The sequence below is a fragment of the Balaenoptera physalus genome (assembly GCF_965194825.1).
Source record: "Balaenoptera physalus genome assembly, chromosome: 1".
Classification (NCBI taxonomy): Eukaryota; Metazoa; Chordata; class Mammalia; order Artiodactyla; family Balaenopteridae; genus Balaenoptera; species Balaenoptera physalus.
The window spans coordinates 52,238,490-52,256,876 of NC_138882.1; the positions used below are offsets into that span (position 1 = coordinate 52,238,490).

The following is an 18,387-nucleotide window of genomic DNA, read 5'->3' on the forward strand; positions in this document are numbered from 1 at the left end:
TTTATTTTTATTTAAAAATTCTATGTATGTTGAAATGTATAATTATTTTACATTTGTAGTAGAAATTTCAAAATCTCTTATTAATCAAAGAATTTTGGAATATACTACAATTTGTTTAGTCTGAAAAAGGTTTTGTTTTGCAACTTTATATAAAACTGGTCATTATATACTTTATGATGATTAATGAATTATTTGAGGTTCAATTTAATGGTATTTAGTGTATATGTTTATAGACTGATGCATACATGCTGGGTTTCAGAAAACAAGTACTTTAGTGACATTAGAAATTTTAACAAGTAACAGATTAAATGTATAAGATTTACAGCAGAGTGATTAAAAACAAAGGGATACAGACTAAAGAAAATAGTTGTAAACATGGTTAGTTTCTCTTTACATAGCTACAGTGTATATGCTAAAGATTTACATATACTGTGAAGATATCTTAAAGTATAGCTACAAAACACAGCTAAGAAGATATAAAATTAACTGAAAGGCTCTGCAACAATACCTCAATTATAGCATAACCAAATATAACCTAAATATTAATATTTCATATTACTAAATATTAAAGATTTAAAACAAGTCTACAGTATTTCTTGCTAAAACTCAAACTTTTAAATAGTTTCATAGGTTTATATGTAACAGTACTTTAACTTGGGCAACAGAAATTAAAACTGCTACAACTGGAATTACGTGAAAAAGCAAAGCAATTGATACATTAAAAAATCCTAAAACCTTACAGATTAGAATTGAGGAGAAGAAATAAAATGTATAGAAGTATTGTGTAAGTCATCAGCATTAACAATAGAAAATAAGAACCCAGAAGATACAATTACTTAAATACATAATTAAAGGACCAACAATATAGGTCAACAAACACGATTCTTTCAATATTCTATCTGGGGGCTTTGTTTAATTGTATTACTAGAATTATTAAAAATAATATTACTAGTTACCAACAATGAGCTTTAACACCAAAGACACTTAAATTTGTTATGATCTGGGGGTCCTCTGTCCTTTTAAAAATCAAAGAAATTCAAGGTAAGAATCTTCAACAAGCAAAAAATGGTAAAGCTAAATAGGATTTCTTCAACTTTACTTTCATGTCCTTTTCTTAAAGATTCAAAACTCTCAATACTGGGAGGATCTCTGTTAAACATATTTTACAAGAAATTCCGATAAAATTTCCAAACAATACTGGATCTGAAATACTGTCATCTCTTTCTTTTTTTGTTGTTGTTGCTATGAAAAGTACAGGACCTCAGTTAAACCTCAGTTCTTACTGAAGCCTTAGGCAAGCATTTAATCTGAAACCCAGATAACTATTTATCCCTTCCTTAAATATCTCCAGGGGATGAAACTGTTCTCAAGTCTCTTCCCAGAACATAATTCACCATCTAGAAGTCTTTATCTAAGGTATCTTCGGTGCTTCATAAATTTCAGTTCATTGCCTCATGCTGTTTTCAGTGTGTGACACAGACAGTTAAATGCCTCTATGCATTTACCATCTGAAAGGAAGTATATCCTAACTTTCATTTCTTCTCCCTACTAGCTGGCAATGTAGCAACTATGAAGAGAAATAGTACCAATAAAATTAACTCAAAGCATGGAAGACTTTTTTTTCCCCTCCCTAAAAACAACCAAGCAAAGACATAGATTTAAACTTAAGTATACTGTGACTAATTTACAACATTCTCGTGGGACCTAGGAAAATTTTAACATACACAGAAAGGTTTTATGACGTAACACAGATTTATGGATCTTTCACTTTAAAAACTGAACATATGTGGGAAAATACAAATAAGAGAATGTTTTCATAAAAGGTAACAGTAAATGTATTTAAAAAACTCCTTCTTTACTCATGATGTAGCTAGTCTACTCCTTAAGAAGTGTGGTTCCTTATTCAGCTTTAGGTGACAACGAAGTCATGACTTTTGTAAAGGATAAGGGAATTGTATTTATTTTTTTAAAAAATAAACTTTTGGTTGTCTCCTTTAAATATAAAGTTAGGTCAGAGTCTCTTATGGTAGACAAGAATTCACCTTATGATTTAATTATACAGGAATCCACAAAGAGCCAAGGCAGAACACACCAAAAGGAAGTTATTGCTATTTTAATTTAGATTTGTATTTTCACATTTTTGTTCTTCCATGATAACACGGATACAAAGTCACATTAGCAGACTTGCATTATATGCTCTTAGTTCTATAACAATCTGTATCTGATAGGAATACAAGATCTTCAGTTGGAATACTATTCAGAAAAGTCTACATGTTTTGAGGTTTCATGATACTTTCTGAATTTTCCTTGTTTTGGTAGCTTATTTCATACTAGTTTATTTAGATAAAATAATTTTATGATCTAAGAGTTTCCATTCCATTACTGAAGTGACTGAAATGAGTGCATCTGAACACTGGATACGTTAACCACGTAGGAGAAATGCTATACGTTTACCCAGCAGGCTGATGGCTTCTATTTTACTGTCCGCAGTTTTAAAAATAAACCATATCTAAATTCTATGAATCTGCAAGTATAACAAGAAATATTTTATTGGTTTTTGGTACAGGTAACTCTAGTATAGTAACTAGAGTCCTTTTTAAATAAAATAGATGACACTCGGTCTAAATTTTCTACTAATGTCAGAAGGCAAAGTATGAAAGCAAAAAACTAAAAGTACTCATCCAAGTGTACTTCTGGCTATCAGTCAGCAAACAGAAAGCCTTTGACACAAATATGGAATATTACTATGCTCCTCCTTCCTATCTTATGTTAGGAAAAGAAAAAGAATTCTGTACATTCCATCCATTCTTTGCTTTATTTTCTTTATCACCCTATTTTGCAAACATTACTCATTTGAAAACACCGAGGTAAGGAGACATGGTTTTAGAAAGCAGTAGGCATCTTTATGACTCTAGTTGAAGAGTCCATATTTCATTGATACAACCTTTAATTTTAGGAGGCTTCATAATCAAGTTAGACAGGTAACTATCAACTAACAGAATATATATGGAGGGAAAGGAGTGACAGGAGAAAAGTCTGGGATATAAAAATGATCCACAAGTACCTGTGCATAATTAAGTTAATGGGTCAATGTAAAGAGATACAAACCAGGAAAAGACTGTAAAATACACGGAACACAAAGTTAAGACTCCTCTGCAGTTACTACATGACGAGGATAAAAATCACAGGTCTAGGAAGTTATGAGTAGAAGATCTGAATCTCACTTGAGTGTTTTAGCTCCTCCAGGTTTATTTCTTTGCAAAATGGTAGATGTTTACTTCACAGTGCTGTTGTTAATGCAAACAGTTAACACGAGTTAAGCACTACAAAAATATAAGGGATTGTTATAGTGTTGGTGATAGAAAAAAGGATAGAATACGTTGCCATATGATGTAGTTGTTATTGAAAAACATGAACCCTGGAGTCTTCTACCTGGGTTCAAATCCTGGTTCCATGTCTTAGAAGCTGTGTGACTCTGGGTGAGGTACTTAACATCTGGATGCCAGTTTCTTCATTTGAAGATGAGGATAATAATAATTACCTCAGAGGGTTGTGGTGAGATGTAAATGATTTAATACATGTAAAAGGCTGAAACAATGCCTGACACTTAACAAGCACCCAATAAAATTGAACTATTGTTATTGTTGCATTGCTATTTATTAATAGCAGGCATAAACAACTTGGGACCTGGCTCCCCAAAGCAAAAAACAAGTACCTGGGTGGAAAACGGGATAGAAAAGTTCTTAGTATATCCACTGCCATCCTTCAGAAACAGCAGACAGGAATCAAGTTTATAAGAGAGAGAAGGTGGGCTATACTATAGCAGCTTGTTAATGAACCTGATGGGGTGACACATCTTACTCATTCTAACTGCTACTACTCTTTAGGGAGGTAACTAAAGAAAAAGAAAGCGGCTTTGGTTCTTGGAACTAGTCTTAAGGTCTCCTCGAGTGTTTCTATAGAAATTATACTATAAAAGGCAAGTATGTATCTGCCACAGCAAAAATGGAACATTCCAAGCACACATTTTAGCGTATGTGCCACTGCTATAGACACTGACTGAAGAGCCAGGGAACCTCAATTCTAGACCTGGTTCTAATATTACCTATTCGTGTGGCCGTGGCCTTGGCTTTCAACATACCCATGGGAGCAAAGAGGTCTTGTCTTGAATGAGATGAGATGGTCTTTAAGGTACTTTCCAACTCTTAACGATCAGATTCAATGACAGATGAGTTCCTTTCCTTGGTAATGGTTATAAAAAATTATTAACATTTTACTAAAATGAAGTTCAGTAGAACTTCTGTTAGAAAAATGAACCTGCTGAATCATATATAAGCTTAGAGCATATATATGATTATGATTTAGGAAACACAATTACCCACAATAATGACTGTGAGCATGCTATCATTCTTAAACTTGTCATCAATCCCAAAAGGACATGTTACAAAAACAAACAAAAAATATGATGCTAAAACTTTCTGGTTTTAGATTTGTCTAAAAATATTTTTTTAATTTGATAGGTAAAAAAGATACTTATTAGAGAGGGCCAATTTAACTGAAACCGCACAATATAAATAAAAAACACTGGCAACTTTCATACTAATTAGAGAAGAATGTTTTATTAATGCCTTACCAACATTATGTACCATTTTCCAAGCCTTAAGATAGCAAGTGAACTTTTTAAAGGTAAGAAAAGTGTCTTATTAGGGTCTCAGAAGCCCCAAGAGCATCTAACAATATGCCTCAGCACACAGTGGGCACTCACCAAGATCTGCTCATTGAGCTGGGGAACAAAAAGCATTACAATAAGGTGGTAGTTGGAGAGCTCATCTCTGAAACCTAATTTTTAAACAAATAGGAAGGTGCTTAATACTGAATTTAAGAAATTAATAACTTTAATTCTGGCCCAATTTATTAACACCAATAGATATTCAGTTTTTCCCTTAGATACTTTTTTATGTTACTGACTTTAAAAGCAGATTAATATTAATTCTTATCTACTTTTTCCCTTCATTGCTTTTTTTTTTTTTTTTAAAGACGTCATACAACCTCACTTCAAAATGAAGGCTTTTATCTGGACCCTAAGTGTGCTATTCTTCCTACTAATGGGCATTGGACATTGCAGAGAAGGACAGTTCAAAATAAAAAAAATAACCCAGAGGAGATACCCTCGTGCCACAGATGGTAAAGAGGAAGCAAAGAAATGTTCATACACATTCCTGGTACCTGAACAAAAAATAACAGGGCCAATATGTGTCAATACCAAAGGGCAAGATGCAGGTACCATTAAAGACATGATCACCAGGATGGACCTTGAAAACCTGAAGGACGTGCTCTCCAGGCAGAAGCGGGAGATAGATGTCCTGCAATTGGTGGTGGATGTAGATGGAAACATTGTCAATGAGGTAAAGCTGCTGAGAAAAGAAAGCCGTAACATGAACTCTCGTGTTACTCAACTCTATATGCAACTATTACATGAGATTATCCGTAAGAGGGATAATTCACTCGAACTTTCCCAGTTGGAAAATAAAATCCTCAATGTCACCACAGAAATGTTGAAGATGGCAACAAGGTACAGGGAACTAGAGCTGAAATATGCTTCCTTGACTGATCTTGTCAATAACCAGTCTGTGATGATCACTTTGTTGGAAGAACAGTGCTTGAGGATATTTTCCCGACAAGACCCCCATGTGTCTCCTCCTCTCGTCCAGGTAGTGCCACAGCACATTCCTAACAGTCATCAGTATACTCCTGGTCTGCTGGGAGGCAATGAGATACAGAGGGATCCAGGTTATCCCAGAGATTTAATGCCACCACCTGATCTGGCAACTTCTCCCACCAAAAGCCCTTTCAAGATACCACCAGTAACTTTCATCAATGAAGGTGAGTTACCTCTTACTGTTGAAAATGGAAGTACAAGGTTAATGTGTTTTATGGTTTATGAGACAATGCTTGTAATACATGCCTATTCTTCATTTTGGTGATGTAATTAATTATACATGAACATTAAATTTTCTGTTTTTGTTTTCTATCAACCAAGAATTGATCTTAAATACATCTCTCAGCTCTAAGGGTCTAAGAGTTCATAGAAACAGTATATTTCGTGGAAAAAGTAGTCTTTCATCCAAATTCTTACAATCTAAATTACTAGCATTGAGACAGGAATGGCTCCACAATCCACTCCTAACCTCTATGACCATCCTCTCGGACTCCAACTAGATCCTCACGACTGCTAAACAATCCTTTCATTTACCTCTTGATGCTCTTCCCATCACCATCTTCCTCAAAAGGAACATGTAATAATTTGCTTTCACTCTCCTAAAGCCTAGAATTAACCCCCTCTTATCTCCACTTGCAGCACATGCACCACCTACTGCTGTGCTGAGATTAAGTCTACTCAGGCCTAGGTTCCTTGTGCTTTCCTATCTTGAAAACATTTGCACAAAACCCATGCCTTCTTGCCCTCAGTATCAAGAGTAAAAGATATCCCTCCTATTTTCCAAAGCTAAAATCCTACCGTTGTACCCTGTAACCATGTAAGTATAAGTAAGTTTTCAATACATAAAAAACCTGAGAATTGATCCTAATAATCTCTACCTCTGTTTCTAATTTCATTCCTTCTTCCCTTCATTATCAGTCACTGATCAAGGTGCCCAGAATAAAAAGAGGAATAATTCATCTTTGTTTCAGTCTAGTAATAAGCTCACTGCTAACTTTCTGAAAACATTTATTTTACACCTACATCCAATTTCTCATAAGCCATTCTCCTGAATTCTTTACAAGTTGATTTGTTTTCTTGGAGTAAAGGGAAAAAACCCAAATGCCCAAAAGTAAAAAAAAAAAAAAAATTAATTACAGTTCATTCACTTACTTTCTGAAAAGGCAGGACAAAAAACTGCGCACAGACTATGAAATAATTTTAAACAACAACAAAAACACAGGACAAAGACAAAGACTGGAAGTATGTACATCACAAAGTGGACATGTCTTTCTGCAGCAGTGGACAGCACTGACCATTCACACCTCTGCTTTCTTGGGCCTCCACATCATAATACTCTGACTCTTCCTACTTCTCTAGGTCCTTCCAACTGGCATCTTTTTCCTTCTCCTATGGCTTAAAAAGGCTTTCTTGAAGATACTGTTTTAGAGGTCTACACTCCTTCAAGGCTACAAGTATCACCACTGCTCAGATGACTCCTGCATGGAGCTCTCCCTCTTGATTCTAACCAAAGCTAGATGTTTGCATCTGGATATTCGACCATTACCTCACATGCTGCTGCTTCCTCTATTGAAATGCCTTCTTTCAGCTTATCTGTCAACCTGGCAGATTTCAAGGCTTAGCTAAAATAGTGTCTTAAATGTTATACCTACTCAGATTCAAACAAACGTATCTAGATGGCTCCTTCCCCAAATGGCTGACTATGCCTTGACTATGTTTTTTACATCATATTACACTGGAGCTATTCGTTTGCATGTCTGTCTCCCTGCTAGACTGAATGCTTCTGGAAGAAAGTGAACTGTCTTTTCATTTTTCTCTCTCAAACATCTACCCAGGATTAGGTTTGGCATGCTGTACTCAGCATATTGTAAGCACTACAATAAATACTTGAAGAACGAATAAATAAATTAGTAACTAAACCCTAAAACAATCTTTTCCCCAGACTAGCATTCTCCTTTTAGAAATAAGTAAATTATTATTATAAAAGCAATAATAACCGAAGAAAATCTAGAAAACACTAACAAACTTTGCAAAAAGGTTTGCTGAAAATCCAAATACTCAGAAATAAACTACAGTTAACACTTTGGTAATAACCTTCAGGTCTTTCTCACCCCCCGCCCCCATAAACATGGTAACCAATATTCTTGCAACTTTAAAAATCAGCTTTGTTCTTCTTTTTTTTCCTCTATGATTATACTCTCAGGATATAAATTTCTGTAAGTAAAATTGACAGGTAAATGGATTTTGACTTCTCTAGTTTGTGTAAGTTACTACCCGTTTCGGAATTCGCTTGGCTCATCTTTGACACTTCCCTCCTGTCCCACACACGCAGTCAACTAAGTTCTATCCATGTTGCTTTTCAGTCTTTCACGGATGTGTCCCTTATTTCTATTCAGAGCCAGAACTCTAACTTAGATCCAAATTATCTATGGAAGCAGCTAGAGGATAGAGACATCCTGGATTTCTAGCTGGGTGACCTTGGCGGGGCTGGGGGGGGCAGGTGGAAAGGGTTCCTCTGTGCCTTAGAATGTCTCTACTCTCTGTAACACAGACACAACATTTCTTATATTCACTGCTGAATTATCAGTTACCTTCACATGTACACACAGTACTTATACACATATCTAAATAAAATGCCTTCCATCTATAATACAAGCTCCTTCCTGGTAGATGGATACTGTGTCATTTGCAGATGCTAAATAAATGCTGGTTGACTTGATAACTACATTTTTATAGAGATTCTTAAAGTTGTCATTCCAAAGACCTTCATGAAAGTACTTTAACACATTCTATTGTACTGGAGTCATTCATTTTATAGTGTTCTAACTAACAGTAACAACAGGCTAGCGTTCCATTAAACTAGGCAAATGGTGATCATTATTAAGATTTCCAAAGGAATGACGTGTATGAAATGATCACCTGGGTACAGAAAGAAAAAAATATATATTTTTATATTCTTTTAAAATATGTCTTGTGTAAGCTTTTACTGTATACAATTTACCAGTAGTTTTTACATACAATTTATAAATAAACATATCTGAAGTATGTGAAAATTTTTTTAACTGATGGGATGTACAATTATGTAAGTATGGAGATGACTGCCATGGAGTATTTTCTGTGGGTACTGATCTTAACTGGAAGTATCACCAGTTCTAGAAGAAATGATTATTCACATATTCATACACTGACACACGAAAAATGCCTAAGCAAAATGAGATACATCAGTTCTAGGTTTTATTACACATTGAGCTGTAGTGCAAAAAAATCTAGTATTACAGACTTAAATCTCATGCTGACAATTTAGCATATCAAAGGTCCCATTAAACAGACTTTTGCTTTAATGAAACAATGGTGTATATATCCAAGATAAACCAATCCTTAATGTAAAAATTAAGCACGCGCATAACTTTTTCTGTTATTCATTATTTATTTGTTGTTACAAGTAAACATTAACTTTCTATTTTTTTCTATAAATGTTGGTCTCTGAAATTCAAGGACATAATTAGCTACAAGGGAAACTGCACAGAATTAAGGAAACTTGTTTCCTTTGTTATTGACCCTGGGTAAGTCACTTTGCCTGTGTTTTCTCGTTTGTACAATGAGAGAGTGCTGGTTGGACTGGAAGATTCTAACACCTCTTTCTAGTTCTAATATTCTGTGATTCTTATCAGATATAAACTACTACAATCAACAGTAAATAGACTTGCTATTTTTTCTTTACATATAATGTGCTAAAATCTTTGTTCATATTATTCTTATGTCAGACTGGAAAATATGTCTAAGCTGTTTGGGTACTTGCACAAAAAAGGGCAAAGATGGATGTCTATTGCTGTACTTACATATGCTTCTGGCACCAAGAAGTTCATATTACTGAACTCTACATGTAGGTACATGATCATTCTAAACTCTTTAAATGCATAATGTATATGTATTATTTAAAAAGTGTCGTAGCCAGTCACAAAAAAGTCAAATACTGTACAATTCCACTTATACGAGGTACCTAGAGTAGTTAAATTTGTAGAGATAGAAAGCAGAAATGGTGGCTGCCAGGGGCTGGGGTGAGGGGAGGATGTGGAGTTGTTATTTGATGGGTACAGAGCTTTAGTTTTGCAAGATGACAAGAGTTATAGAGATTAACTGTACAATAATGAGAATGTACTAATGCCAGTGAACTGTATACTTAAAAATGGTTAAGCTGGTAAATTTTATGTTATATATATCTTACCAGCATTTTTTTTTTAACATCTTTATTGGAGTATAATTGTTTTACAATGGTGTGTTAGTTTCTGCTTTATAACAAAGTGAATCAGCTACACATATACATATATCCCCGTATCTCCTCCCTCCCACCCTCCCTACCCCAACCCTCCCACCCTCCCTATCCCAACCCTCTAGGTGGTCACAAAGCACCGAGCTAATCTCCCTGTGCTATGTGGCTGCTTCCCACTAGCTATCGATTTTACATTTGGTAGTGTATACATGTCCATGCCACTCTCTCACTTTGTCCCAGCTTACCCTTCTCCCCCTCCCCGTGTCCTCAAGTCCATTCCCTCGTAGGTCTGCATCTTTATTCCCGTCCTGCCCCTAGGTTCTTCAGAACCATTGTTTTTTTTTTTTTTAGATTCCATATATATGTGTTAGCATATGGTATTTGTTTTTCTCTTTCTGACTTACTTCACTCTGTATGACAGACTCTAGGTCCATCCACCTCACTACAAATAACTCAATTTCGTTTCTTTTTATTTATCAGCATTTTTTAAAAAGGTGTTTTAATGACAGGCAATTTTATATTTTCATTTAAAATGGTTATAAGAAAAATGCACCTCAAGAGAACAAACTTACTGTGAACTTATGGCAAATAACAGAATACTTTTGTTGGTTGACAATAAATAATCTCCAGAAACATTACTTTCCCTCTACCTAAAAAACAAAATGTTTGAGAATGTAACTATACACTTGGCAAACTGCCATCAAAAAAATTCTTAACTGTTAATGTTATTCATTGGCTACATTTTGGGTTAGTCTTTCATAAAAGAAAACATTTTCCTTTTACAAATGGTGTATTTATAAAAATAAGTTCATTCCTTGTAGGTGAATGAAGTTGAGGAAGTTCCTTCATAGTATGTTAGAGAATAGATCTGAATACCAGGAAACTTGGATTCTGGCCAGGCTTTTCCGAGGCCCAGTTGCTTCTTTTGTAAAAGACTTTGTTGTGATGATTAAATGAGGTGATGCACGTAAAAATGCTTTGTGTACAGTTTGAATATCATTATTATATTTTTTGAGTGCACTTTCCAATATACGCCTTGCCATGTATGGGAATATAAAAGGTAAGCTTAAAAAGTTAAATTTGAAAAGCAGTCATTAGAAACTAAAAAAAATGCTTTTTAGTGGGTAATAAGCTAATTTTCAATTATTTATAATGTTTCCTATTAGTAAATTTTAAAAATGCAATTGGTTTCAGTTGCATATTTATATTAGCACTTAAACTAAGAGAAACTAAAGAAGACTGGTTAAGCAAAGGGGCTGAAATATGATTCCATTAACCAGTTATAAAAAATAATCAGTATATTCTTAAGTAACTTCAATATAAAAGCTCAGGTTGCTAACTGCATTTTAAACTTATACATTAATAAAGTAATTCATATTATTACAAGAAAGAATCTATTATCACTTTAGAAAGTATTTGCCTCAAATTTCCCATTCCAGAAATTCTGGTAAGTATACTTACCTTATGCTTAACTCACAACCCAATTAAAAAGTTTATCTCTTAAAAGATTTTACTTGCTGACCAATTATTTGAAAGCTCTAAATTGGTTATGTCTTTTGTCCTATTTCTCCTATCACAAAGAGCACAGGATTGGGACAAAGTAAGAAAATTAATGAGGAATTCAACAACAAAAAGAAAACGATTTTCCTTTTTTTTTTTTTTTTAACATCTTCATTGGAGTATAATTGCTTTACAATGGTGTGTTAGTTTCTGCTTTATAACAAAGTGAATCAGTTATACATATACATATGTTCCCATATCTCTTCCCTCTTGCATCTCCCTCCCTCCCACCCTCCCTATCCCACCCCTCTAGGTGGTCACAAAGCACGAGCTGATCTCTCTGTGCTATGCGGCTGCTTCCCATTAGCTATCTATTTTATGTTTGGTAGTGTATATATGTCCATGCCACTCTCTCACTTTGTCACAGCTTACCCTTCCCCCTCCCCATATCCTCAAGTCCATTCTCTAGTAGGTCTGTGTCTTACCACTAGGTTCTTCATGACCTTTTTTTTTTTTTTTCCTTAGATTCCATATATATGTGTTAGCATACTGTATTTGTTTTTCTCTTTCTGACTTACTTCACTCTGTATGACAGACTCTAACTCCATCCACCTCACTACAAATAACTCAATTTCATTTCTTTTTATGGCTGAGTAATATTGTATATATGTGCCACATCTTCTTTATCCATTCATCCGATGATGGACACTTAGGTTGCTTCCATGTCCTGGTTATTGTAAATAGAGCTGCAATGAACATTTTGGTACATGACTCTTTTTGAATTATGGTTTTCTCAGGGTATATGCCCAGTAGTGGGACTGCTGGGTCGTATGGTAGTTCTATTTTTAGTTTTTTAAGGAACCTCCATACTGTTCTCCATAGTGGCTGTATCAATTTACATTCCCACCAACAGTGCAAGAGTGTTCCCTTTTCTCCACACCCTCTCCAGCATTTATTGAAGAAAACGATTTTCCTTTTAACTTAAGTAATTAAACAGTTTCTTTATAGAAAGAGAATAGGTAGGTTAAATAAAGATGGTGCCCAGTAAAGGTGCTATTCAAAGTATGAAACCTCTTGTCTTTTTTAACCCACTGTTCTATTCAAAATATGGGTTCTTAATGAAAAAATACATGTTGGAAAATATGTGGCATGACTGGTCAATATTTTTCTTTCTATGATGAATCAGACCTGTTAACTGGAGTTTGTTAGTCTTATACAAATTTTAATCATCAAAGAAACTGAGGAAGAAAGAGACTGGTCCTTCAAATTCAATGTACAGAATTCCATTTTCCCGCTTTGAGAAGAATGCAATTGTGTCATAGAAGATGAGTATTTCAAGATTACTCAATGCAAGTCACAGATGTAGAAAACAAACTTATGGTTACCAGGGGGAAAGGGGGGGTGGGTAGGGATAAATTGGGAGATTGGGACTGACATATACACACTACTATAAATAAAATATTATAGATAACTAGTAAGAACCTACTGTATGGCACAGGGAACTCTACTCAGTACTCTGTAATGACCTACATGGGAAAAGAATCTAAAAAAGAGTGGATATATGTATATGTATAACTGATTCACTTTGCTGTACACCTGAAACTGACACAACATTGTAAACCAACTATACTCCAATAAAAATTAAAAAAAAAAATTACTCAATGCAAACAAAAGGTTAATAAAATTCCTATTTTGAAAGAAAGGTACTTCCAGTCTATACCCTTTGAACCATTAATAACAAATTCCTGAATCATATATAAATATCATAGATAAATAAATCAATTAATTTATTTCTGATAATATAAACCAGGAAGTTAAAACTGGCTTCTCAAAAATAAAGCTGCTACTTTTTTACTAGTCATTTTAAGAATTCCTGTTAAGCATTTTGTATGGTACAGAGAAAGCAGTAAAATATTTAATGTAAGAATGATCTATAACCTAATTCTACAGCAGAAAATGAATAAGATATGCAAGTAATAATGAGAAAATATTTCTGCCAAGACCAACAGTATACACTGGGCTAAGACAGGTTAGTGGTTTACTTATAAAAATAAACAAATACTAAATTTTGATATTTACTATCTTTACTGAGGAGAAAAAAAATAGCTATAAGCACTGCTAATTTTATCCATATGTCTTGGAAAAGAATTTCAACCACATTTTCCTAAGCCTTTATATCAACGAAGTCTAACAGGCATCCAAACTGTAAACATGAAGCCCACTACGAAAAAGTGGGTTGAAAATTAAAGTTGAAGATAATTTTAAATTTGCATAAATTGAAGTCTTATCAAATCAAAGCTGGATCTAGAAAACCCAGAACTCCCCAGTTTGCTTAAACATCCGAGGGCTTATTAAATAGCAGAAAAGGAACAAATGGCATTCTACAAATATTCTGTCAAGATTCAAAACCTTGATGTTTCTAAATATTTTAACAGCAATTCAAATAGTCTAATGAAAGTCCAACTTGTGAATATATAGTTAAACATAAAATGTAAACTGTCAAAACTATACTCAAATGAGTGCAGAGCAAACATTTACAAAGATGACATTCATAGAATAAGCAAATTTCTGAAATAAGAGAAATATCTGTATGTACTGCAACAAAACCACTTCATGTGTGCATTAACTACAATACTAACAGGTTTTAAAATAAGAGTTATGCTCCTCAGATATCCTTGACTATTGTGAAAGTGACAACTTAGAAAAAAAAATCTGGTTAAGGTGGTAAACAACTATGATGACTGCATTCTTAGACTGAAGAAATCAATTTCAACCCTACAGCCGACCTCAAGAGCTCTAAGTACCACCCTCCAACCACTGACATTTCAGACATGCAAAACTTGTAGCTCCGCTGGAACATCAAGCTCTCTTCTGTCTTCACGCCTCAGCATATTTCACCCATGTGTGGCCTTGATCAGACCCTCTACCCCTAATGGCCCAACTCCTACTCAATCTTCACAACTCAGCTCAGATGGAGCCGACTCCAGCTCTTCCCCACAAATCTAGGTTAGCTAATTCTTAGCCAGTGTTCCTGTGTGCCCTGCTGACTCAATCAGAGTACTCAGCAAGCTGTAGTGGAGTTCTCTCTCCCCACTTCCCACTGGACTCTATGGTTGTTTCTTTATCCCTGGAGCCTAAAGATTTCTAGCCTATCGTAGATGCAGAAAAGATATTTCTGGGAAAAATAATGCAGAACTGAGGAAACCACTGTGGCTGCCAGGAATCATTTAGTTCAACAAATATTTGAGCACCTAAGTGGGTTAACCTGTGGATACACAACCAAAAATTACAGTTCTTGCTCGTGAGTAAACAAACACGTTACCATGCATTACACAAAATAATCTAAGATTGGACCTGGAAATCATACTTCATTTAAACTTCTCTACCCTTCTCTGACTTGACTACAATGCGTGTTTCTGTAATGTGAAGTAGCTCATAGGTGACTGATAAAAAAGGAGAATAATATCAGTAAAACAAAGTGGTCATATTGATTCATATGGAATTTTTCCCAAGCATATTAATGTTCTGTGCCACAAGTAACTGCAGCTGAACACAAAGTATGCTAACAGCTAACATCAGCTGTTATTTTTAGTGCACAGTTTTGCAGAACACGAGATTTTTCAGGAATACGTTATTTTTCTGCAATAGAAATGACTGTATATTCATCTTTGAATAGTCGCATTAAATTTATGAATTAAATAAACATATTTATTACACAAGCTACTTAAATTATGAAGTAAGTGTCAAGGTCAGCAATGAAGAAGAAAAGGGAACTAAATTACTGATGATGGCTACTTTGTAAAGCATTGTGTTAAAGGCTCTGAATACTCTGTAATTTAAATTCAATAACTGAGAAGGTAGATAGCATAAAAATAATTCACACTGAATTTAAATGGAATGTGATCTAATTTATGGCCAGTCTGAAAAGGGCAAACATTATTTTTAGAATAGTCCTCCCTAGCTTAAGAAACTATTTATGAGCTTTCACAAACTAACCAATATCCTCATGACTATAAAAGCATAAATTCTTAACAAAATTTTAGCAAATCAAAACCATCTATACATAAAAACGATAACATGACCAAGTTGAGGTTATCCCAGGAATAAAAGGTTGGTTTGACATTAAAAATACAATCCACAGAATTTATCATATTAACAAAAGAAAAAAGAAAAACCATATCATCATGTCAGTAGATAAATAAAAAGCCTTTGACAAAATCCTAAATCCATTCATGGTAAGAACTCTCAACAAACTAGGAATAGAAGGAACAAGAATTTTTAAAGTAGTTATTACGGCTTAAAGGAAACTATGTTCATAATAAATGCAAGACTGGAATCTCAGAAGAGAAATAAAAACGATAAAAAAAATAATCAAATTTAAACTCTATAACTAAGACATTTAATACCTAAAATAAATATAACCCAAGAAAGATAGCATTACGTGTTTCCAGTTTCCACAAATTTTTAATAGTAATCTGTAGTGCTTACAAGTCACTGTATTATAATTTTTAAAAACCTGAAACATAGTAAAAACATGGACTAGAGAATTGATCATCTCTGATTTTTGTGTGTGGTTTTCAATTTCCTTGTTATTTAAAATGTGAAGGCAACTTAGCTGATTCATTTGCTTAACAAAAAATTATTGACCGTCTACTTAATAGTTAAAACAGTGATGACAGAAAGTCCGAAGAAAAACAAAAACAGTCTCCATCTTCAAGGAGTAATCTAGAGGGAAGAGTTTATAGTCTCTAAGAATCCCTTCTAATGACGTAACTGTGGAACTGTTTATTTAATGAGATTAATTCTACCCCAATAAGGCCCCATAAAGGACCCTGTATATACTTGGCACAGTATAGATAACACATTCCTCAAAATTTCAACAATCCTATTATCATTACAGTATAGACTTTCTTGGACGAATTTTACTTGACTAAACTCTCTTACTTTCACACATTTTCTAAAAATTATACATGACAGAATTTAAAAATTTTTAGTAAAATATAAAATTTGACAACTGAAATTTCTATACTTTTTTGGTTGTTCTAATAGATCTTTAGGGTAATTCTTATTTCTGAACCACTTCATATCTTGACATGCTTACGAAAAAAATTCAAAGCGTCAAAACACTGGAGAAGGGTGAAACTAAATAATGTTCAGTAAAACTAGAAGCTATCTTTCTTTAGATCAAAAATATGGAAATCACAAGTTCAAGAGTCAAGACACTCTACAAATGATTTTACAAAATGTTTTGTCATTTTAAAATTTATGAAGAACTTATCAGTGGATTAAAAAATAGGGAGTGAATTCATAAAACTGTGAGATAACATGGGGACAACTGTAGCACAGCAGTTCAGAGCATAGATGCTGGGATTAGAAAAAAGTGGGTTTAAGCCTATGGGTTTAAAGACTAGTTAGTTAACTGTTTCATCTATAGAACATCTGTAAACTATCAGAAAGTCACTGTGTAGATTAAAAAAGAAAATTACTATCAGTCATATAAATTGATACAACACTTTAGAAAGGAATTTTGCCAACATTCCTGAAGTGTATTCTTATGAACTGTTGTATGAGGGAAAAAGTTAAAAGATTCCAAAAGTTTGGGAAACTGGTTTACTTCAGGGCTTCTCAGTCTTTAGTGAATGTATACTGTGTTTCCAAAAGGGTAACATAATATTTAGCAGTCTAAAACTTATTTGACTGTGGTATGCCATTTTCACTGAGCATCTCAAGGGACTAGTGTGTTCCACTGAAATCAAATTTTGGAAACTAAAAATTGGGCACTATGAAGAACTGTAAAGCTGTTCGTACCATTTTGATCCAGTAGATCAATCCTGCAACATTTTTATAAGTATGAAAAAATGAAGCCAATAAGAAGACACTTTGTACAGTGTTATTTATAATATCAAAAATCAGAGGGCTTCCCTGGTGGCGCAGTGGTTAAGAATCTGCCTGCCAATGCAGGGAACACGGGTTCGAGCCCTGGTCTGGGAAGATCCCACATGCCGCGGAGCGATTAAGCCCGTGAGCCACAACTACTGAGCCTGCGCGTCTGGAGCCTGTGCTCCGCAAAGACAGAGGCCGTGACTGTGAGAAGCCCGCGCACCGCGATGAGGAGTGGCCCCCCCCCCCCCCCCCGCTCTCCGCAACTGGAGAAAGCCCTCGCACAGAAACGAAGACCCAACACAGCCAAAAATAAATATAAATAAATAAATAAATTTATAAAAAAAAAAAAATCAGATAAAACCTCAGTGTCTAATGGCAGTGGAAGAAACATGATATATCAACATCAAAGGTTGCATATTACAGCTACTGTAAGTGCTAGAGTGGAGACTGTAGTCCAATGGAAATGCTTGTTAAAATAAAAAGACAGAATCCAATTTTCTATGTGTGTTAGAATTATAACAATACAAAAATGTACGTATTTGGACGAAGACTTGCAAGAACAGTGGAAGATAAAACAAGTTAATGTTCCAGATAGTGGGACTGGGGTAATTCTTTTATTTAGTTGTTTTTTAAAATATAAATTTAGTTTCTTTAACTTGTAGAGTATTGTGTACACAATACATAAAAAGTGGTATCTGTAAAGAAAGATACAAAGGTAAGACTCTTGACTAAAAACTACTTTAATATGGCTCTTTTCCTATTAAGTTTCCTGGCAATCAAAGATATTCTGATTACAGGACCATTCAAAGACTGTCAGCATGCAAAAGAAGCTGGACATTCAGTCAGTGGCATTTATATGATCAAACCTGAAAACAGCAATGGACCAATGCAGTTATGGTGTGAGAACAGTTTGGATCCTGGGGGCTGGACTGTTATTCAGAAAAGAACAGATGGCTCTGTCAACTTCTTCAGAAATTGGGAAAATTATAAGGTAAATCAGTGTTTCAGACGTGGG

The 18,387-nt window shown here is 34.5% G+C and overlaps 2 protein-coding genes across 13 annotated transcripts in view; one reads left to right on the forward strand and one right to left on the reverse strand.

Moving 5' to 3' along the window:
• Positions 1-18,387, reverse strand: part of RALGPS2 (Ral GEF with PH domain and SH3 binding motif 2) — a 193,449-nt gene that overhangs the window by 69,938 nt on the left and 105,124 nt on the right. The gene's annotated exons all lie outside the window — the stretch shown is intronic.
• The window catches only part of ANGPTL1 (angiopoietin like 1), a 34,056-nt gene that overhangs the window by 5,661 nt on the left and 10,008 nt on the right, over positions 1-18,387 (forward strand). Inside the window, exons 2-3 of the mRNA XM_082465601.1 lie at positions 5,038-5,883; positions 18,170-18,363. Of these exons, the coding sequence (XP_082321727.1) occupies positions 5,061-5,883; positions 18,170-18,363 (1,017 nt within the window). The 5' untranslated portion in view covers positions 5,038-5,060. The remainder of the gene's footprint in view (positions 1-5,037; positions 5,884-18,169; positions 18,364-18,387) is intronic.